The sequence below is a fragment of the Alnus glutinosa genome, chromosome 3 (assembly GCF_958979055.1).
Source record: "Alnus glutinosa chromosome 3, dhAlnGlut1.1, whole genome shotgun sequence".
NCBI classification, from domain to species: Eukaryota; Viridiplantae; Streptophyta; class Magnoliopsida; order Fagales; family Betulaceae; genus Alnus; species Alnus glutinosa.
The window spans coordinates 651,253-672,823 of record NC_084888.1 but is presented as its reverse complement, the minus strand read 5'-3'; the positions used below and the strand labels follow the sequence as shown (position 1 = coordinate 672,823).

At 34.4% G+C, this 21,571-nt stretch overlaps 2 protein-coding genes and 2 non-coding genes across 6 annotated transcripts; 1 reads left to right on the top strand and 3 right to left on the bottom strand.

Annotated features, from left to right (window-relative positions):
* Positions 1-8,740: 8,740 nt before the first annotated feature.
* LOC133863760 (protein CURVATURE THYLAKOID 1D, chloroplastic) lies at positions 8,741-11,094 on the bottom strand. 2 transcript variants are annotated; one of them, XM_062299841.1, is made up of 5 exons: positions 10,856-11,094; positions 10,537-10,777; positions 9,228-9,332; positions 9,039-9,110; positions 8,741-8,957 (listed from the first exon to the last, which is right to left on the bottom strand). In XM_062299841.1, exons 1-5 carry the CDS (start codon positions 11,026-11,028, stop codon positions 8,883-8,885), a joined length of 666 nt encoding a protein of 221 aa, XP_062155825.1. In that variant the 5' UTR covers positions 11,029-11,094; the 3' UTR covers positions 8,741-8,882. The 2 variants fall into 2 exon arrangements, with proteins under 2 accessions (XP_062155825.1, XP_062155826.1); XM_062299842.1 differs by having other exon boundaries at positions 10,537-10,763; positions 10,881-11,091.
* On the bottom strand, positions 9,918-10,002 carry LOC133865135 (small nucleolar RNA snoR128). Its single transcript, XR_009899660.1, has one exon. It is a non-coding gene; the product is annotated as a small nucleolar RNA snoR128 (small nucleolar RNA).
* LOC133865136 (small nucleolar RNA snoR128) lies at positions 10,133-10,227 on the bottom strand. The gene has a single exon (XR_009899661.1). It is a non-coding gene; the product is annotated as a small nucleolar RNA snoR128 (small nucleolar RNA).
* A 1,570-nt stretch (positions 11,095-12,664) lies between the features above and the next one.
* LOC133862993 (14-3-3-like protein G-BOX factor 14 kappa) lies at positions 12,665-17,500 on the top strand. 2 transcript variants are annotated; one of them, XM_062298947.1, is made up of 4 exons: positions 12,665-13,253; positions 14,099-14,221; positions 16,181-16,297; positions 17,333-17,500. In XM_062298947.1, the coding sequence occupies exons 1-4, from the start codon at positions 12,768-12,770 to the stop codon at positions 17,345-17,347; spliced, it is 741 nt and encodes a 246-aa protein (XP_062154931.1). In that variant the 5' UTR covers positions 12,665-12,767; the 3' UTR covers positions 17,348-17,500. The 2 variants fall into 2 exon arrangements, with proteins under 2 accessions (XP_062154931.1, XP_062154930.1); XM_062298946.1 differs by having other exon boundaries at positions 12,668-13,253; positions 17,327-17,500.
* Positions 17,501-21,571: the final 4,071 nt, after the last annotated feature.

Here is a 21,571-nt window from a genome sequence, read left to right as displayed (position 1 = left end):
ATTCGGAATTTTTTTTTTTAACATTACTTTGAGTCCGACCAGGTAATCTTAACTCTTAAGGTGTCGTGCGAATGGCCCGGGACTTACGTGGCAAGCGGACATGGTGTCTCCCCTATAACGGTCGAGTTCGTTGATGTGTGAATGGTGATTGTTTCGTGCGAAGCAGGGTAAAGATCTTGTCTGGTGCGCACACGATTCTAGCCCCTTTGGGTTGTTCTTCGGTGTGTTCAATGTAGGAATGGACGATCGCCTTTGGGTTAGACGATAGGATTTGATTGGTTGGTGGGGTCATGTGGTCTACGGGTATCGCTTTCAATCTGAGTGGGATTTTGCTGTATCCGAGATATTTGAATATTGATAATTACCCTTTTGGTAGAGAAAATAAATAAAATCTCTGTTTGATTGTTGCCAAATGTATGAATATCAATTTCTGTGTGATTTTTATTTTTTAAAAGATTTATTATATATGCAAAATATGAAGTAGACAAACTTTTTCACCCAACTTATCTATTATTTTGATTTTTACATAGAATTAACAACAATGTAAGAATCACATCCATTTGTGAGAATCATGTGCTTACAAATAAAATATCTCTTTGATTGTTGCCAAAAATGTAGGAATATCAATATCTTTGTGATTTTTATTTTCTAAATATTTATTATATGAAGTGGACAAAGTTTTCATCCACATTATCCACTATATATATATTGATTCTACATTCATTTTTAGTAGGATTAATATATGTGAAAATCATGTGCTTTGAAAATAAAATGTCTTTTTGATTGTTGCCAAATGTAGGAATATCAATATATCTTCTTGATTTTTATTTTCTAAATATTTATTTTATATATATATATATATATATTGGATCTGATAAAACAGGATTTTAATTCGTTCAACAATGTTCAAAGAGATTTTTATAATTCGGAACAGCATGACTCACAAAATGTCAAAATGATTGCATATATATGACTGAATCTCCATATATAAATGAATATCATAATTATTATTCATAAAAAAAAAATGATAATTATTGCTTAGAAAAATAAAAAAGAATATGATAATTATTACATGCATGCACAAGATGTAAAAGTAAAACTTTTGAACTTATTTATATATCAGTGAGTAAAACCTAGTTAAGAAGTTTAGTAGTAGTAGTAGGGTTTATTCTTTATAAAATGATCATTTCTATAAGGATTAGAATTTGATTTATTAGGATTGAGACACGTGTTTCATACCCAAATACAAGGGACACGTGTCTCATTCTTAAATTTTAACTGCAAAATATAAAAATACGTATTTCAATTTCAATAAATTTAGTTCAAAAAAAACGTACTCCTACTCAAAAAGGTAAGTTTGTATGCAAATTCTTAGGTATCTTAATCACACCCTCAATAAACTCCTTGTTTGGTCATGAGAAAAGTACAACAGCAATTAAAGGGCTTTTTTTTTTTTTTAGATGAATAATTAAAGGGCTTGATTTTTTTTTTTTTTTGGGGGGGGGGTGGGGGGGGGGGGGGGTAAATAATTAAAGGGCTTGTTTCTTCCCCTTTCTTTGCTTTTTCTTCTTGTTTTTTAATGTTCTTCCCGAGGTACCTCTAACCATTGTTTTGGTTTTTAAGGTAGGCACTTTAAGAATGTTGTGGCATATATATAATATCTCTTAGCTTAAGAAAAGAAAACCAAAAATAGGAGCTGGAGCGGTTTTCTTGCATATAAAGGGCAAGTCTTGACGATAAAGAATTGTCTAAGATGCCTACTTGGGATGAGTTTAGCTTTACACGCATGCCTTATTGGCTTGATCATGTGACTTCAGTACCATAAAGTTTATTTTTTCAAAGAAGGGAGATAAAAAAATAAATAAATAAATAATAGAAGAATAAAATAAAAGAGATTTTGTGAGAGAAACAAAGAGGGGATCATTTTTCTATATTTGGACTTTTGGATAGTAGCTTTTGAAACTAAAATATTATAAAATTAAAAATAAATAAATAAATAAATAATTGGGAGAATATACATTTACCACCTTCAAACTACTACCTCTTTAGTATTTAGACTACTAAATTTTAAAATGTGATACTTTAACCCTTTTCAATTACCAAACTCTTAAAGATTTCACCCTTCCATTAACATTTGTCATTTGTCGATATATGTCATCTAGTTAATATCTCGAGCTAATTGACAAAAAAATATATCATGATTTCTCCATATTATAAAGAATAAACATCCCATACTCATTAATTTGTACTGCACAAATATTAGGTGAACCTTAGGAGCGGAGCCAAATATTTATTGCAAGGGCCAAAGTATTAATGAGCGAGAGTAATGTATGTTTCATTTATTTAATCAACTATATCTTTAATTTTCTAGTGTAAAGTTTATAGCCCATATAAACAACTCATTACCTAATAGATTTGTCGTGTCTTCTTTGAACATGTGACATGTTAATTAATAAATTATATAATTTTCATATGATAAGAGATATATGACAGTTTTATAAACCGAATTGAAAGAAAATTCATTCGACTCAATTTAGAAGAAATTTATTTCCTTATAATTGAGATAGAGACTTAAACCTATATATTTATATCTCTAGCTGGTTTCCAACATTTGCTCGTCTATAGCTTTGTTCGTGTCTCTGTCACAAGGTGAAGGACAGGATGAGCAACCGACCATGAGTTCGTTTCCTTTCCTCTAAAAGAGATTCCAGCTCGTATAGAATTAACTATGGTAGTGATGTGCATGTGCTATTCTCCATAGTTTGAAATAGCACCATAATGGTCAGAGAAAGGAAAAAAGGGTATATGGGTGTGTGTGTGAGAGAGAGAGAGAGAGAGAGAGAGAGAGAGAGAGAGAGATTTACTTCTTTATCAAAAAGCTACCTAAGTTTTAAAAAGTCACAAAATTGGTACATATCCTTTGTAAGATTATCAATTTGATTTGCGTGTACCAAATACCATCTCAGATGACACTTAACAAACAAACCAAAAAAAAAAAAAAAAAAACTATAAAAAAGAAAAAAGAAAAGTGGCAAAAGGGGGTTGGTCTCCTCTCTCTAGCATTTAGGGTGACCGGATCAATCCCTCAAAGAGATTTTGGTGGTGGCTCGAGGTTTTGCTATTTTTCAAAAGGGCTTTCGGGTTGGTCTGAACCACCACCCCCGGTTGAAGGGGTTACCTAACCAGTCCCTAGGTCTACTAACTTAGGGGGTGATCAGACTATCCCTTAATGAGATTTAAAGGTTGAGGATGATGGTTTGGTTACTCGTTAAAATGGAATTCGAGTTGACTCGAATCATCACTCTTGGGTGAATGAGTGACTCAATTACCACTTTCGAAATTAGGGTACAGTTTAGTCACCTCTAAAGTAAATCTACTTTAGGGTGGTCAAACACCTCCTTACCATATGAAAAGAGGGGGGGAGATGATTGAGGTACAACCCCTTTGCACAACTTTGGCACAACCCACTCACAATGAGGTGAAGCCCATACACGTGGGTCCCACCTCATTGTGAGTGGGGGTTGTGCCAAAGTTGTGATAGGGTTGTATATTTATCATTTCCCAAAGAGGGGAGGCCCATCCCATCCCTTTTCCACCTTTGGTTTTTTAAATGTTTTATATATATGTGGCATTAGTAAGCTATGTAGCATTATTATAGTTTTTAATCGGCAGGAGATAGAAGCAACACACTTACAAATTCTGCCACTTTTTAAGACTGGCCTAAACTCCTGTCACCTAAACCCACTGCCACCCCTAAAAGGTGATAGGAAGTAGAATAAAAAGAATTAAAATTGTTAAAGGATTGATTTAATTTATATATTTTTATTAATTTAAGTTTTTTAAAAAAATTGTGAATTAACATGATATTAGAGTTAAAAATTTTGAATTTAAATTTTTGTCTCTTTCGTTTACCTCTCATTTCAATTAAATATTTTACATATTTAATTTTATTTATTAAAAGAGAGTTTAATCCCACGCATGAGAGAGAGTATTAAAATTTTAATGTAACGATTAAATTTTCTCATTTTTATTTGTTTAAGCTTAATTTAAGTAGAAATGATGATTTAGCAAAAATAAGGGAAAATGAGAAAGAAAAAAAAAAAAAAAAAAGGGCAAATGATAACAGTAGATCAAAAAGGAAGATGTAGAATCGTCTTCACATCAGCAGTAAACCTCTGTAATGATGACTTGTACTTTAACAACTCTTGTGTGGGCCTCATTATTATTTGTTGTGTTCTGAGGATCTCTTCTAAGTTCTATCTCTACATATTTGTCTCTTCTTACTTTACTTACTAGAGAAGTTTTTAGACTTTATGTGTCGTACGACATTAAGGAAATTTAAAGAATTTTTTTTATTTTATTTTTTATTTTTTTATTTTTTATCTTTAATAATTTTCTTTTGCTTGATAGTGAGATTTGTATTAGAGCTTTTGAATTTAAGTGATTTTTTTCTTCATAATACTCTTTGTACCCTATTTTTTTGTTAGTAAATATTATTGAAGTTGTTTCCACCGGTAGATGTATGCTTATTAAGCCGAATCACTTAAATCTTTATATTTTGCGTAATTGTGTTATTTATTATTCTGCTATTTTTTTGCTTCTTTGGTGATCTGAAAGTATAAGAGTTTGATGGTCAAAATAGTTTTAGTCTTTGACGTGTCAAGATGTGAGCTTTGTTACGACAACAAGGCTTGGCGAAGATTTTAGAACAATTCGATGAAAGAATTGGTATTAAAGCAATTGAAGAAATTGGAGAATATGTGGAACTTGAAGAAAAAGCCCACAGTGCAAATTTGTTGTCTTTTTCATATGGAGTTTTGAGAGAAGTTGCCGATGAAGAAACTGTCGCTGAACTTTGGAAGAAGCTGGAAAACTTGTATATGAAGAAGTCTTTCATTAACCGGTTGTATTTGAAGCAACGGTTATATACCCTCTACAATCAAGATGAAGGAAGGTATGCATCTTTGTGATCATCTTGATGAATTTAATAAAATTCTTATGGACTTAAAAAATATTGATATTCAAGTAGATAATAATGATCAATCCTTGATTTTATTGTGTTCACTACCGGATTTGTTTGATAATTTTGTTAATTCAATGTTGTACGGTAGATATACCATCTCTTTAGTTGATATTAAATTTGTTTTGAATTCTATGAAGTTGAGGACAAGATTAAATGGAAGCCATTCAATCATTTTGTCTAGTGTGCAATCCAACAACTTCATAACACATAGAAAAATAGAAAAAGGCAGTAACTTCATTTCATTTGAGAGTCTCCCTAGCACTAAGGGAATTTAGAGAAATTTTCTATTGTCATTAATTCTCTTATGCTTGGGAGTGAGATTTTGGTGTATCAAGTCTCTCTGCCAATAGATGTAGGCTTGCTTATTAAGCCGAACCACTAAAATCTTAATATCTTGTGTAATTGTATTATTTATTATTTTACTATTTTCTGCTTCTTTAATGGTCTCTAAAATTAGTTTTATCACGACAACTTCAACGTGAATATTGAATTCGATCCTTTTAGCTAACTCTGCTATGCGAAACCAACTACAATGGCGTGTTTCCTCATCAAGAAGATCCACAGTTTGGTATGCCTTATCAAGTTATCATACTTGCTCTCGTCAAAATATTGGAGACCCTTGTCTTTGATTCCATAGACGCTCATGTTATCACCGCTGAGACAAGCCCAAGCCTTCTCATATGTCATATAATTAAGGGAAAAAAATAATGTAGCCATTCAAATTATTACATTTTTTTTTTAATGGTCCCTAAACTATCGAAGCTTGCACTCTGACTCTTTAAACTATCAAAATCTTTGAAAAATACATCTTTTAGTGAAATATCTCCATAATACCCCTGCAACGTGTTATTTTTCAATTAGAAAATAAAAAAAAATCAAAAAATAAATAAACTAAAATTTTATTATTATTATTATTTATTTTTATTTTTTAAAAAATATGGGTGTTTGGGATAGCGTTATTTCCCAACCGCGACCTGATCTTCTTGACACTCCTTCGGTCACTGTCCGTTTGCAACGTCGTGATGACCGATTTTATAGCCCAGCTCGACGAATTCCGATTCGCAATCATCAGCTCGCTGATCTCGGCCGAGCTCAAGCTCGCCCTGCTCTAGAAAATATCATCCACTTGAGATAAAAACTTGTGATCTTTGAGCTCCATGTAGCTATTGGCCAACGTTTTGAATGCCAAAAACTCACAGAGAGAAAAATAGATATGAACATTAATGAACAAGCTCACAGCCGTTGATTTATCCGTCAGAAACCAATCCAGATCTTCCATAATGATGATAGACTTGCTCGTCATTTGTAATAAAACAAAATTTAGATTAGAATCATTCATAACCTTCGAAATAGCAATATCATAGATATTGAATGATAAGAAATTAGCCATGTCCGCGTTTGAAGAAGCGGAGATGAGTTCGCCGAGCTACAGGTATGCATTGTGCCCAACGTTGTTTTTAGTTTTAAATTTTTTTAGTTTTTTTTAATTATTTATTTTAAATTTTAGGAAAAGTACATATAACTTACTCAAACTGCTACTACATTGTCAATGTCTTACCAAAACTACCGATTGTGTCAATGTTCTCCCATAAACTACTAAAAAATGTAAATGTCCCCCTAACGACAAAAATACCCTTCATAAAATTATTAAAATAAAATAAAAACTAAAAAAAATATAAAATAACAAAAAGGTATACAAATTTAATAATAAAAAAAATTTTGAAACTTTTTTTTTTTCTTTTAAAAAAATTTGTTTTTATAATTTTCAGTTTTTTTTTTTGTTTTTTTGTTTTTTAAAAAAAATCGTTTTCTTTTTAAAAAAAAGTCGTTTTTTTTTAATTTAATGAAAACACTGTTTTTTCTTTTCTTTTTCGTTTGTTTTTTTTTATTTTAAAAAAAAACCTTTATTTTTTTTTATTTTTTTTTAGTTTTATTTTTTTTGAATTTATAAGGACATTTTTGTCTAATTCAAAAAAAATCAGGGTACTTTTTGTTGGTCTTATGGGGGGGGGGCATTGACATTTTTTGATAGTTTGAGGGGGAACATTGACACAATTGATAGTTTGGGAGATACATTGACAATTGAGTGGTAGTTTGAGGGGAATATGTGTACTTTTCCTTTAAATTTTTTAATTAAAAAATGACGAGTGGAAGTGGTAAGGGGTTTTTTTTATAAAAGTTCTGGTAGTTTAGATTGCTAGAGTGCAAGCCTTAGAAGCTTGGAAGGCCATCAAGAGAAAAAGTAGCAATTTAGAGGACTAAATTGTATTTTTTTCTTATAATTAAACGCGCACTTACAACAAGATATAAGGGCATTATGACCATTTCAAGTCCCAAGAGCACATAAAGGTACAAAATTTAATAAAAGTTCAATTATGCCTTTTATTTTGTATCTCCTTGTACTATACTTATGTTTATGTGTGCTTTTTGAGTGAGCTTCAGCCACAATCCAATAGACTATATGATGAGCGTAGAAATTTGTACTTCTGTAAACTTTTCTTTTCTTACCTTCCAAACAAAAGAACGAGGGATAGCGGCAATGGTGTCCGAGATAATATATCTTCACTTATAAAATAAATAAATTAAGTTTGCACTCCTATAAACCCGTTATAAAATAAATTAAGATTTATTTCCCTTTTTGGCTGCAACTACCAAAAATGTCCTCACATGAAAATCACATTTTACAATAAAAAAAAAATAATATAAGAAAGAATGGTTGTTTTGTTACTATCAAAAATATGTTTTGCAAATTTGACCAAAAGTTGAAATAAAATACTAGGATTCAAGTAACAAGTATCACTCATTGCCTTGATCATGATAAATATTAATTTGCATTTCGGCTTCAAACTCTCCAACAAAAGATTTCCCTCTTCCACACCAGCTAAAACAAAAATAGCCACTTTATTAAACTTCATTAGTATTGACGATTATTCTCTAAATTTCGGATTTGAATACGCTCTCGGATCATATTTTGGTAAGCTTTTCAGTGATTTACTTCGGTATTTTCTGTCGAAAAAATGTTATTTTTTCGCTGTTTATAACCTAGGAAATAGCCCAAGAAACATTTTCTAGCACTTGCTCATGGAAATTAAATTGCAAAATATTTCTTTTATTTTAAAAAAAAATAAAAATTGAAGAAATGCGAGAACGAGAAAAACGGCAAAAAATAAAAAAATCAATATTACAGTGAGAACATATATGAGAATAGGACTATAGGACTCTGGAAGTTGAATTGAAATCAAACGCAACTTCGTGTCCAAGCCCACCTGAGCAGGTGTAAAAACGAAAATAATTAGGCCTTTATAACTCTTTCATAAGTGCCTATAAGTAGTGAAAGAGCGCCAAAAAATAGCCTATGCAAATGAGAAACCATTATATGCCTCATAAGTTATTTTTTTGGTCAACTACAAACATTTTAATGTTGATCAATATTTTACTCCGCACCAAATTCTCAAAAATAGAGAGCTTTTTTCAAAAAGATATTTTTTGTCCAATCAAACGGAGCCTTCAAATACCTCCTGCAGTGCCTCAACCGCAGAGCATTTCTTTCTTCCCCCATTCTGAGAGGTCTTGGGCACGCATGCTGAACCTTAGCAAACCTTCAATTTAATATCGACACAAGAAATCGTATGAAAGTAATCCAATGAAGTGAACATTTGTATCCTCCCTGGTCAATCTAGAGAAGATGGAGAAAAGACTAATATTTGTTTTTCTACATGCGGGTAAAAAAACAAAATATATTTACTTCCATGTCAAAAGTAAAACCAGTTTACATTTCTATGGTGACGGAAAAAGAAACATATATTGCCTTCACTGGAAAACAGAGAGAACAAGATCAAGTGACTCCTCCATATATCAATCAATAATCATCATTTGAACCAAGAACCTGTTGCTTAAGCTCTTCAATTTTAGTAGCCAACTCATCCCTATTCTTCTGCAAGTCGACAGAAACTAATTAGTATGAGTCCTCAAACAATGAAGGAATAATTCCGAATCCAACCCAATTAGTAATTACCTTAAAGATCAGATACCGATAGCTGAACCAGAATGTGTAGCCAAGGCCCACAACTTCCATCAGCTTGGGAAACTAATTACATTACATTCAACAACAATCAATCAATTTACCTAACAAGAAGAAATTTAAACCTTGTTCATAATACCAAGGAAGTACAAAATTAATATAAAATAAATAACAAATACGCACCAATGGAATAGAATCAATGGATCTGACAATGACTGATGAAAACCACACTGCAACCAACGCACCACCACCATATAAAAGAATATTATAGGCATCATCCGAGTCAAACTGCATATTTTTAACAGGCAAGACACAGCAGCATAGATATATCAAATGACAAACAAATATGGGAATTTAATTCAAAAAGCACTCAACCAGACAAAATATCAAAAGGATGGAGCATTTAAAAAAATTGCAAGTATGTTTTTGATGAGCATAAATAAAAATAAAATTTATCCAAGGTATGGGAAACCCAGAGAAGTACACGGCAACTAATCTGGATAAAGATGACCTCCCAAGACCTTTGGACGCAAAATTCATGTGTGCCACCAGAACAAAGCCATCAAGAAATTGATCCTCAGATCTAAGCCCTTGTAGCCGAAAGAAGTGGCAATCACATACCCGCTACGCACCCATATTGTTACATAAGGAATAGATATAAAAACATAGACAGAGAAACAAGACAGGAAAAAGAATGATGCAATTTTATAAGAAACGTGAACGGATTCAGTGGAAACAAACAAAACTTCAATAAATAATTCTTGAAGAGGAAACATTAAGAGGGAGAGAAAGAGAGAGCATTATTAACATAATTTCCAGAAGGAAACGATCAAAAACAATCACTTAAGAGTTTTTGTTGAAAGGAACTGTCTGTTGCTCAGGTAACCGCTCAGGATTGACTTTCATCAAGCCACTATAAATAGGAACTTTCATAATGTTTGATCATTCATCATAGCAACAAATTTCCATCATCATAATTCGGGGAGTTAAAAAAATAAACATTTACAAAAGACAAATATTAATAGCATGAATATAGAACTAATAGCAGCAAGAACAAATAAAAGACAAATAGTAATCTATATTTGGGGTTGCTCAGGTAACCGCTCAGGATCGACATGGCTGTCGATCTTTTCATCAAGCATTCCATGAACGCCATCAACCATTTAAAGCATCATCATAGCAACCAAGTTTGCATTTTCATCCAAGCACTCGTAGGTAAAAAAAAGAGTACAAATTCACGATAGCTTTTTTATGATTATGAAAGCAGAAGAAAAGGAACCCTACGAGATAAATTACCAAATGAATTAGTATAAAGAAAAAAGTATTAGAACGTAATACCAGTTATCATTTATGAAAGAAAGGTATTATCAAACAAAAAAAACACTAGATGTAGGGATTTGAAATATTATCAAATATATAATTCTTTGTCAAAAATATTACTAGTGTGACAACGAACAATCATAAACTAGAAGTTCAGGGATTTGAATAGAACCTTTATATTAAGCTTATCCAAAAGCTCAAACGACTGCGTTTGCTCATCCCCAGGAGACTCCTCTTCAGGTACTTCTGCTACCACAGTTCCACCAAATATCATCTCACCCGGTGAAGCATCTTCCAGGGTTACTACACCATCGCGTTCTTCACCAGCGTACAGGTTTGCTCCACCCGAACTTTCTTCAGACGTTGTTGCTCTTGCCAATGAACTGGTAAAAAGCAACCCTGAAAAGAATCGACTGCCAATGTATCAAACAAATAAAAAAAAAAGAAGATGTAAGGGAAATGGAACCTAGGGTTTCGTGTGGATTCGGTACCAAATGTAAAGGATGGAGAACGTACGGGAGTGGAGGCCCACGGCGGTGCGAGAGAGTGGGGTTGGCCTCAGAGGAAGAGAGGGTCTGAGACAGGTAGGATTTGTAGTGAGGACTGTGTGGTTGTAACATTTGGGAAAACTCGAGAGAGCTTGGGTTGTGGCGCACAGTGCCATATCTGGAGGCTTGGCTGCCCTCGCGCCGTGGATGCCGACTGACTTGTTGGTTTGAACCCCTTTTTAAAGCGTGCGCGACTAGGGTTTCGTTTTATTTTCTCCCCGTCCTCTCTATTGGGCCATGAAGCAAAACGGTTCAGCCTCGGCCTGTTCGGCCTGAGTCTGGCCCAAACACACACGCACACACCAGGCTTTACATTTAAATGTATATTAATGAAATAAAAGAGTTTAAAGTCTCGTTTGATTCGCGGAAAGAATATTTCATTAAAAAAATGAATAATTATTACTGAGAATGATGTTGAGTGGAATGGAATAATTATTTTAATTTCTTAGTTTGGTGACAACACATATACCACAATTAGAATTGACTCAAAATTACTAAAAAACCTACATAATTTCTTCTTTTTTTTTTTCTTTTTTTTTTTTCTATATAAAAAAAAAAACTCAAATCTTAAAATAAATAAATGTTGGACCTTAGATCTGTGGGTGGCCGGCCACAGATCTGATCTAAATTCTTTGTTTTTAATTTTTATTAATTTTTTTTTAATTTGAAAAAATAAAGAAAAAAAATGGTTTTTTTGAAAAAATATTGTTTATTCCCTTAGGAATAGCTATTCCTCTTCATAAGAGAATATTTATTCATATGGAATAGTTATTTCAAGGAATAGATCCCTATCAAATAAAGGAATAGATATTCCAATGGAATAATCATTCTATTCTAAAGACTTATTTTGCGAAATTAAACTAGGCCTAAATTTAGAATAATAATGAGCAAATAGAGGAATTATTGAGGCAGTGCACGTTTACATAAAGAAGTTTTTTCTTTTAATCCAAAAATTATTTTCTATTAACCACTATTTTCTGTTTGTACGAAGAAGTGCCAACTATCGGAAATGGGAAAAACCTTTTCCAAACAATATTTTAACCTAAAATAAATGCAATCTTAGGAGTAAAGACCATAGAAGTGAGAGCGTAAATTAGAGTTTTTTGGTAGGAGAAATAACGAATTGGAGTGAAATAAAGACTTTTTAAAGGTGAAAAATTCTGAGATGGTAAAATATTTACTATTTTAATTTGAAAATAAAATAAAAATTTTAAAACTTTTTTCTAGTCCTAGTTTAGAAGATGGGCCTTTTTTTTCTTCTAAATCAATTAAAAGAAGACGTGCCTTGATTCTATAAACAAGACAAACTGGTGGAATGTGATTAGCCCAGTAAATATTGGGCCCATTTGGGCTTTAAAGAAACTTTCATTAAAAAATTCATGGTTAGCCATTCAGCCCTCGCCCAAATTTGACTAGGACTGGTGGAATCTGACTCTCATCCACCTCAGCTCCTATCCGGTTCTCAGAATTATCGACCAATCACACCACCAAAACCATTTCCCCACACGCGCTCGTACACTGAAACTCACCATACTCGACCCTCTTGAAGTCTTGAGGCCCGCCACTCCGCCACAAGGCCCACAATCATAAAAAGGCAACTAAAACGACAGCGTTCGGCAAGCCGGAAGGCGGAAATGACAATAATATTCTATTTCTTCATCGGGTAATTACGAATTTGCCCAACACATTTCCCACCAAAAGCGAGTAGTCCTTGTTAATCTCACCCGCGATCGTGCAAACTCACTTCTCACAAAGCTCTCAAAAATCCAAAAGCCAACCAAGTATTACCTCCATAACTCACTTTTCCAAGCTGTTCAAACTCTCTCTCTCTCTCTCTCTCTCTCCGTTCGCTCCAATGGCTTCCTCACTGACCAGGGAACAGTACGTGTACATGGCGAAGCTGGCGGAGCAGGCCGAGCGGTACGAGGAGATGGTGGAGTACATGGAGAAGCTGGTGACAGGCTCGACCCCGGCGGCGGAGCTGAACGTGGAGGAGCGGAACCTGCTGTCCGTGGCGTACAAGAACGTGATCGGATCTCTGCGCGCGGCGTGGCGCATCGTGTCGTCGATCGAGCAGAAGGAGGAAGGGCGCAAGAACGAGGAGCACGTGGCGCTGGTTAAGGATTACCGGTCGAGGGTGGAGTCGGAGCTCTCGGATGTGTGCGCCGGGATCCTGAAGCTGCTGGACTCGCATCTGGTGCCGTCGGCATTGAGCGGCGAGTCCAAGGTGTTCTATTTGAAAATGAAGGGCGACTATCACCGCTATCTGGCCGAGTTCAAGGTCGGAGATGAGAGGAAAGCAGCGGCTGAGGATACTATGCTCGCTTACAAGGCCGCTCAGGTATTTATTTATTCATTTATTTTTAATGTTATTGAGGTTAAATTGTTTTTCGCTGTTTCTTATTGAGTTATTTAGTGCGTAATTATATGAATTTGTTATTTGGCAAGTGGAACTTGGATTTGTTTTCTTTATGTTTTTGTTAGTCCTGAACAATTTTTGAAAACTTCCAAGTATTTTTGTAAAAAAAAGAAAAAGAATAGAAAAAGCCCTGTGAAGCGCTTTTGTGGACCTGTTTGGTTTCAATGAGTGATACGTAGGATGATTTATGGATTTTTTTTTTTTGTTCCGTTTGTATATTTATCTTGAACTTTCTCTTATTAATCGTCAATATCAAATGTGTAAATTGTTCAAATGCCAAATATATTTTGAATGCTTATGATTGTAAACTTTCAGCTAAATAAAAGAATGGGGATTCTGTGTGTTGAAGAAGGCATGAGATATTGAATGATACTTATTTGGTTAGAATTCTGAAAGTCAGTGCAATAGTCCAGCTTGATGAAAAAGGAGATTATGTTCATGAAATTATCTACCAGGAGTTTTAGTGTTAACGTATGTTCCATAAAGTAAAAACAAGCATTTCGAACTTAGTGTTCTAAGATCAGTAACTTTGGGAACTTATTTTGTCATTCACTGGATCTTTCACTCCTCCAACAATATTAAGTGTTTGTCTCTCTCTCTCTGGTTGTTCTGTTGGGTGTTGCCTTCGCTAGTTTTTGCTCACAAAGGAAAGGCTACATGAATCTTAGGAAACAGAATTTATCTTTGTGCTTCATTTATCCATTGAATAAGTTTCATAGAGGGCTGCTCTCATTTGTATACTTATTTGATTCTTTATTGGTTTGGAGGATATTGCACTGGCCGATCTGGCTCCAACACACCCTATAAGGCTGGGGCTGGCACTCAACTTCTCAGTGTTTTACTATGAGATCCTCAATTCATCGGAGAAAGCTTGTAGCATGGCAAAACAGGTTTACCCCTTTCTTGTGGCTGCTAAAAGTTTAGGAACATGTTTCTTTGTTTTCTCTTATGGCATGAGCACGTCTAACTGCTTAAGATCTGTCAAAGCTTTCAATGTACTCTTAACTGCACACACCACACAATGATTTTATGTGGTTTATTGTTTGACCTACTTATGGAACATGTATTGTCACATAGAATCATGCAAGTCGCATTTGTGTGATATCCCAAAAGGAGCGATCACAATTGGGATTTTCTGTATAAACTTATATAGTTTAGATCGACCTAAACTTGATATGGGACTCGTTACAAGCCCACCCAATGCCCTCACAATCCAAATCCCCAGTGTCCATTGCCTTGCTAGGTTACCACATATATAGTGGAGAAGAACCAAAAATATGTACTTTTCAGAAAAGGAGAAGAAGCGAATAATATGCTATAGATGGACTGCAATACATATCAGAGTTTTTCTAGATCTGAAAGGACTGGAAAGCTGCAAGCTTTGGGATGTCTGATGCCCTGCTTCACTTCATGATTATGTGTTTGTCCAATAGAATTCATAAAGATGTGATCATCATGCGTACTATAAGATCTTTCTTTTTTGGCAGTTCCCCCCCACTCTCCCGATTTCAGTCCAAATCAGGATAAGGTTTGGTGCAAATTGAGCCTTGGAACAACTTTTTTCCATATGTCGGATACTATGAACCTTAACATCAGCTTGTAATTGCTCCATTAAATGGCCTAGGTAAACCCTAGGCGAGTTTCACTCCTAATGTGAATCACAATGTGTGTCTCAAATCATTGGAACAAGGCACTATATATTATTACCATTTTGAACATTCGCAACTGCTGGTGGGAATTATGTGATAAGGCTGATTCGTTGGTAAGAAATTGATAATGAGTGTTATGTTGGTAATCAAGGGATGTTGGTTCTATGAGTTTTTAACAAGTAGGGATGTGGGTTATCTCAACAAGGGTTTGGAAGTTTAACAACTTATGGAAGATCACATGATATCACTCTTACTATTTTGCCGAGGTTGTTCTGGTGGTAATAAATGCGTTGAGATAATATTTGAGGCTGGAAATCTAACAACTTATGAAAGATTGCATGGTAACACTTGTAGACTTGCCCTTCAATGGTTTAGTTCCAGTGTAAACTAAAGAGTTTATTTCAGAAAAATTCATCTACTCCCGTCTTGGGGTTTTTCTGAATTCTATTTAAGTTAATACTGAGTCTCTCAGTTGCCCTAGTAAAATCGACCAAGTGAAGGTGCAAATTCAGCTCATGAGGGATTGAGTGATAAGTTTATGGAGGGTCATAAAATTATTAACTAGATCAAGGTGTAGGAAAAAAAGAAAAAAAGAAAAAAAGACAACCAAAATATGGATGCAACTTGTTCGTGGGCAACTTGTGTCTATTATTGTGATGAATGTTGTACTAGAGTCTAATATAATGATTATGATACGGGACAACAAGAAATTGAGAAGAAAAGTTGAAGAGTAAGAGAGAAGAAGCAAAGAAGAGATGTAAGAGTGGAGGAAGAAGAAGCAACGGGAGAGAGAAAAACTAGGAAGAAGACGACAAAACAGTCAATTCAAATTTTATTCATCAAAAGCTAATTAACACAGTACAAAGTTGTGCTTAAGTATCCTAGGGATTAAACCCTTACCCTAGCCCTAGTGACACTTAGGCTGATAGCCCACTAAAAATGCCATAAAGCACAAAAGTTAACATAACCAGTCTAAAAAATAAATAACAAAACAAATGAAATGCAAAATAACAGAAGTGCCTATAATAACATATCCAACTCTCAATCATCCAGCCATAAAGTCATGGGTTGGGCCATCCACAGACATAGATGTCCTGTACGTGATCAGTGGCCTGTGTCTAGTGTCTCCACCTAATGATCTGTTTTAATTTATGTTAATTGTTACTGATTTGGAATTTTAACCCTCTTTTTCATTCACAGGCCTTCGAGGAAGCCATTGCTGAGCTGGACACATTGGGTGAGGACTCATACAAGGACAGCACTCTCATCATGCAATTACTGAGGGACAACCTCACTCTTTGGACTTCAGATATGCAGGTGAGTGCAACATGAAGTTAGAGGAACAATTGGTCATTCTGAAGCAACAAAATCATTAAACACTATTACCTAGTGTTTAGAAGCATAATTCAGGCTTGCAGAGAGATGCAGAAAAAAAAAATATGGAGCATCACCAGAATACGCCTCTTGAAATCTAGAAAAGAATCCTGATAATGTTGTGAAATAATGTTTTAAGGCAATTGAAAAAAGATTGGTTTACTGATGGTGCTCTGTAGAACAAAGACTGAATGGTTTCAGTCGCTGGTGGCCTTGAGATAACCTTCTAGCTTTCAGTAACAGTAATTCGGTATGGTGCTGTTTACCAAATTTGTAATCAGTCTGGGCATGGACGTTCCAGGGCCAATGGTGGCTTGATTGGCTTTTTCCAGGTCCCTTGAGGCTTGTGAAGGTTAATCAATCAGGCAGATCTGAGAAGAGGAGGATGAACTTCTCTGATGGATTCCACCTGCACTAAAACTTCAGAGCCATTGTCATTGAAACTACTACTAGGAAATTTTGATCAGTGTTGCTTTGAATGGAAATATGCATAATGTAATAATGATTGACCAAACGACTTTGAAACTTACAGTGCTGGAATTTAAATAGGAGTTAAGCTGCCATGGGAATGGGGGTCCTTAAGATTTTCCAAAGGCAGTTCTATTTTTTTCTCCCATCAGTACATGCTTCTTGCTTTTGTACAGCTTCAGGCTTTAGCCATCAGACACATGCACCTTCTCAATTGGTTCCTCTCTTCATTTACTGCCCATGTTCTTTTCCACTTCCTTTTATACGTGTGTCCTTCTTTTTCATTTGTCCCCTTTACCTGGTGGCATCACTTTCGTCCTCAATCTGATTAATAATTCATTGTACCCTCATGGCCATCTATGGATCTATTGGCCCTATGGCATCTTCAGCCAAGTGTTTTGATTAGTTTGCTCTTAAATTCCAAAGCTTTTTATTTGTCTGACTGGTGAAGCAGTCTGATCCTTGGTTGTTCAGTCAAATAATGATAGTTACTATATCTTGCAGGAGCAGATAGATGAGGCTTAAGCAATGGAATGTGTTGTGCTCCTTGAGGGAGGTGGGCTGGAATGTCATAAAAATTATCTGTAACCTGCATAATGCTGACCAAATGTATCCTTATTTGTATACCATGTACTCATGATGTTTTTTTATGTCTTACCTCGTTCTTTCTTTTTGTTATTTTGTGGCTCAAAGAACACATGATCATTTTTATCTCACTTGCTATACTTTAATTTTCTTAAAGATTCCAAAAGTCTCCAGTAGCATCAACTTGAGGCGTGTAAATGATTTCATTGAAGAATAACTTCTAAATACCCAGTTGAATGATCTTCATTGCATTTATTAAATGTCTTTTAGAGACAATTAGTTTCAAAATATGTTTCTTGGCATGGAAGTATATAATCCTTTTACCTAGTATTGCAATTCAGTTATCATCCTGTAGTCTGATTTGTATTGTAGTACTGAGAAACCTGGACAGAAATTTCTCCGTTATAACTTTAAGGGGCATAGTTTAACTTTCTTCTTTTGAAGTTGCTTCCAGAGCTTTCTATACTTCTTTAAAATTGTTGGTACGAATGCTAGAGGCATACCTTTGACTTCTGGTAGGTTGTTAGCAAGCATCGGGTCCCTTATAATTGGGGATCTCTTACAATTTGACGGATAATTGTGAGAGACCTATAATGGGGACCGGTGGACTCATTGGAATCTCTCACAATCTCCTGCAATCCGTTCAGGAGAATGGAGATTGCTAGAGCTTGAAAAAATTGCTTTGCACTTGGCCGTAACGTGGAGTTGCTGCCGGTAGTAGTGGCATTTCTTCTCATTATTTGACTAATCACGTTATTTAACGATAGTTTCTTCTCCTAATTTCGTTAATCTCATTCTTATAATTGTTTCTTTGAGAAAACTTCCCTTTCGAGGCAGTGGGGTCACTTTGAATGGGAGACCCACAAGACCGACCGTTCATGATTTTCACTAGGAACTTGAAGCGGCTCCATTATCAAGAATGTATACCTGGTCTACTAAAATCCACATTGACATTGGCCATTGATGTTAAATTGAAAAAAGGTTCCTTCCAACTGTTATATATGACCCTAACTGCTGTATTCATTTTTTCTGTGGAGGCCCAGCAGTCCAGCACATTCTAAATGACCCATATATCAAGGAGGTATACACACAAGGTGTCTATTTGATTTAGTAGTTTTAAAAGCATAATGTTTATTATGTTTATTTCATATACGTGCGATTTGAAATGCACCTCTTTGCCAGTGATTTGAACTGCCATTATTTTCAAACACTTCAAATATAATACTTTTGGCACGTAGCCAAACAACTCTAAACAAGCTTGGGGAAACTAGATTCATCATTGTCGTTAAAAACAAGTAATGGTGAGAAGCTGTAACTGACCCACTATTAGCTCCTATTTCAGTACTCCAACTGAATTATTCCCTGTTCAAAGCAATCATGTTTGAATTTTGAACCATGCAGTTTCACTTTTTAAAACTTGGATATTCCCTATGGGTTTTTCCTTCATTTTTCTGCTAGTTTCTGCAGTTTCGCCATTATCAACCCGAGAGAGAGATTTGTCCTTTGTGTTTTATATATATATTAGTGAGCAGCGCTAGACTATGGTGGAGTCGCATTAGCAATGGCTGATGTGCCAGATGCTTTTAATATAGGGAGAGTGCATTAGAGAGAGAGAGAGAGAGAGAGAGACACAGAGTATGGAGGGAATGAGGAAGCATTCTCGAGAGCTCGAATCTCAAACACAAAAGATGTTAAAAGAATGTCTTTGGACCACCATGGTATGCAGTATGCAGGTCCAACAAAAGGGACTTTGCCAATGGGTATGAAGCTGTTATAAAGTGAGCAAGTAAAGCTGCGATTAGAATTTCTAATACACGTGATTTGGGACGTGTAGTTATAAAGCATATCATATTTGGTCCACGGGAATTTTTGGGTGCAAACCCCATATCTTAAAGAGGTGGATGAAGGAAAGGTAAATAGTTTCAAATGAGAAAGAGAGAGCATCTCTAGGAGAAGAAAAGGGTTAGAAATTTGTGTTGCTAAAGCCTTGTAAAGAGAAAAAGCATGTGTCTTTTAGATCTCAATGTTACAGACTTCTTTCATGAATTAATTGCAGGCATCCTAAGTGGGATTAGTTTTATGATTACCCATTCCATTAATTATAGTGCACATACTTCACAATTCTTGGCACTCTAATCATCTCTTTTTTACCGTTATATTGTAAGAATCGACAAGTTGGAAAGATTGAAATTGTCATTTTCGTCTCTGCATTTTATTAATGTATGTAAAAATTTCAGTGATCCCAAACAACACTCGGAGAAGGGTGAATAAATGTTTTCAAGTAACAATCACAATCAATTTAAAATTCAATCTCCACAATCAAGTAAAGCATAAAATAATTTTGACACAAACTTTGGTGATGAGGTGTAAATTTTTGTAAGAACTCTTCAAAAGTTTGGAAGTTTAAGGTTAGCTTTCCTTTATGATACATACTAGGGCAAATAAGTCATTTTGTAATTTGTATGATTTAAGAGTAATTTTATATATTAATAAATATATAACAGATGTTTCTTTAATCCAATTGCTTAATGCTTAATAAATCCGTTGGACTGCTTCAAATAAATAAATATTTAGTTTAGTTTTTTTTTTTTTTTTTTTGAGAAAATTTAGTTTAGTTATTCAAGTTTTGTTCCCTTTGCCTAAAAGTTTAATTTCGCCTATGTCCGGTGGACTATCATTTTAACAAGCCCAAACATATATATATAAAGCAAACGCGATTGAAATCACATGCTGTGCAATAACTTTAGTTTAGTTATTTAAGTTTTCAATCATAGCTAATGGTAAAAATTTGAAAAATATTAGGGGTACTGAATTTTTTTATCAAAAGAGTAGTATCAAAATAGCTTATTTATTAGTACATGTAACATTTTTTGTTTAATAATTATTTTGATACTCTCTAATAAATAAGTTCTACATCATTTTGATACTATTTTCTTCATAAAAAATTTGATACCTTAACATTTTTCTAAAATATTTACTTTTTTCACTCAAATGTTGGTGATAGTGAGAGGCGGATAGTGGTGGACCGATGGTCGTATGCATATATGTTTTTATATTATTATTTAAACAAAACATTTTTTTTTTTTAAAAAAAAAAGCTTTTCCAAACTGACCAAATGAAAAGGGGGATCCGGCTTCCATGCGGAAGTTTAGAACTATTGCATGGTACTGTAGTGGAAAACGGTATTGTTTTCAACAAAATGGTATTGTTTTCCAATTAAAAACATTTGCAAAACTTTTAATAAATTTAAAAATTATAAAAATAATAATAATTAAAAATAAAATAAAAAATAAGGGGTGGCCGGCGTTGCCCAAGGGGGTGGCTGGCCACCCCACCCCATTATTATCTAGCCACCCCCTTGTCCAATCTGGGGTAGACCATGGACGAACCACCCTAGTCGGCTTTGGCTACCCCCAAAAGGCCAAAAAACAAAACAAAAAAAAGAGTTAGGGGTTTGGGGGGTGGCCGGACCATCCCCTTGGGCAACGTCGGCCATCCCTTATTTATTTATTTTTTTTGTTTTAATATTTTTGGTTTTTAATTATTATTATTTTTATAAATTTTAAATTTATTAAAAGTTTTGCAAAATTTTTTAAGTGGAAAACAGTATCGTTTGTGGAAAACGGTACCATTTTTCACTACAGCACCCATTCGGTAGTTTTATAAAACTACCGCATGGAAGCCGGATCCAATGAAGGGCATATTTGGCACGAAATTGTATACAATGAGAGTGAGAAAAGTCAAGAAGCATAATGATGGGAGTTTCTGAAATTTCCATTGGTTTGACATGGCATAATAGACAACCTATATATAACGTGGTATGTTTTAAATGGTTTTACGCGTTAATCATTAAAAAATAAAAAATAAAGTTATTTAAAATATATTACACGAGCCGATATAAAATAAATATAATAAATGAGTGTGCATAATACCATTATTCAAATTGTAAACTTAAATGAATAAACTAAAACCCCATAAATATTTGGGGACTATTTTTTTTTTTTTGCCAACTAAATATCAAAGGACCCTAATACATAGAATCATAATAATTACTTCATTGGTAATCACACAAACAACCTCCTCACCAGCCACCGCATTAACCACCTAACTTTCTCAGCATTTGGTAATGGATACTTGTCCAGTTGTCCTCCCTACCCCATCGCC

Excerpts from the sequence above, each read along its gene's own strand:
- LOC133863760 (XM_062299841.1), bottom strand. The coding sequence starts at position 11,028 with ATGGCACTGTGCGCCACAACCCAAGCTCTCTCGAGTTTTCCCAAATGT. Across the intron at positions 10,778-10,855 it reads TTCTCCATCCTTTACATTTG|TCGATTCTTTTCAGGGTTGC; the intron begins GTACCGAATCCA and ends ATACATTGGCAG. Across the intron at positions 9,111-9,227 it reads CCATTGATTCTATTCCATTG|TTTCCCAAGCTGATGGAAGT; the intron begins GTGCGTATTTGT and ends TAATGTAATTAG.
- LOC133862993 (XM_062298946.1), top strand. The coding sequence starts at position 12,768 with ATGGCTTCCTCACTGACCAGGGAACAGTACGTGTACATGGCGAAGCTG. Across the intron at positions 13,254-14,098 it reads TCGCTTACAAGGCCGCTCAG|GATATTGCACTGGCCGATCT; the intron begins GTATTTATTTAT and ends ATTGGTTTGGAG. Across the intron at positions 14,222-16,180 it reads CTTGTAGCATGGCAAAACAG|GCCTTCGAGGAAGCCATTGC; the intron begins GTTTACCCCTTT and ends TTTCATTCACAG.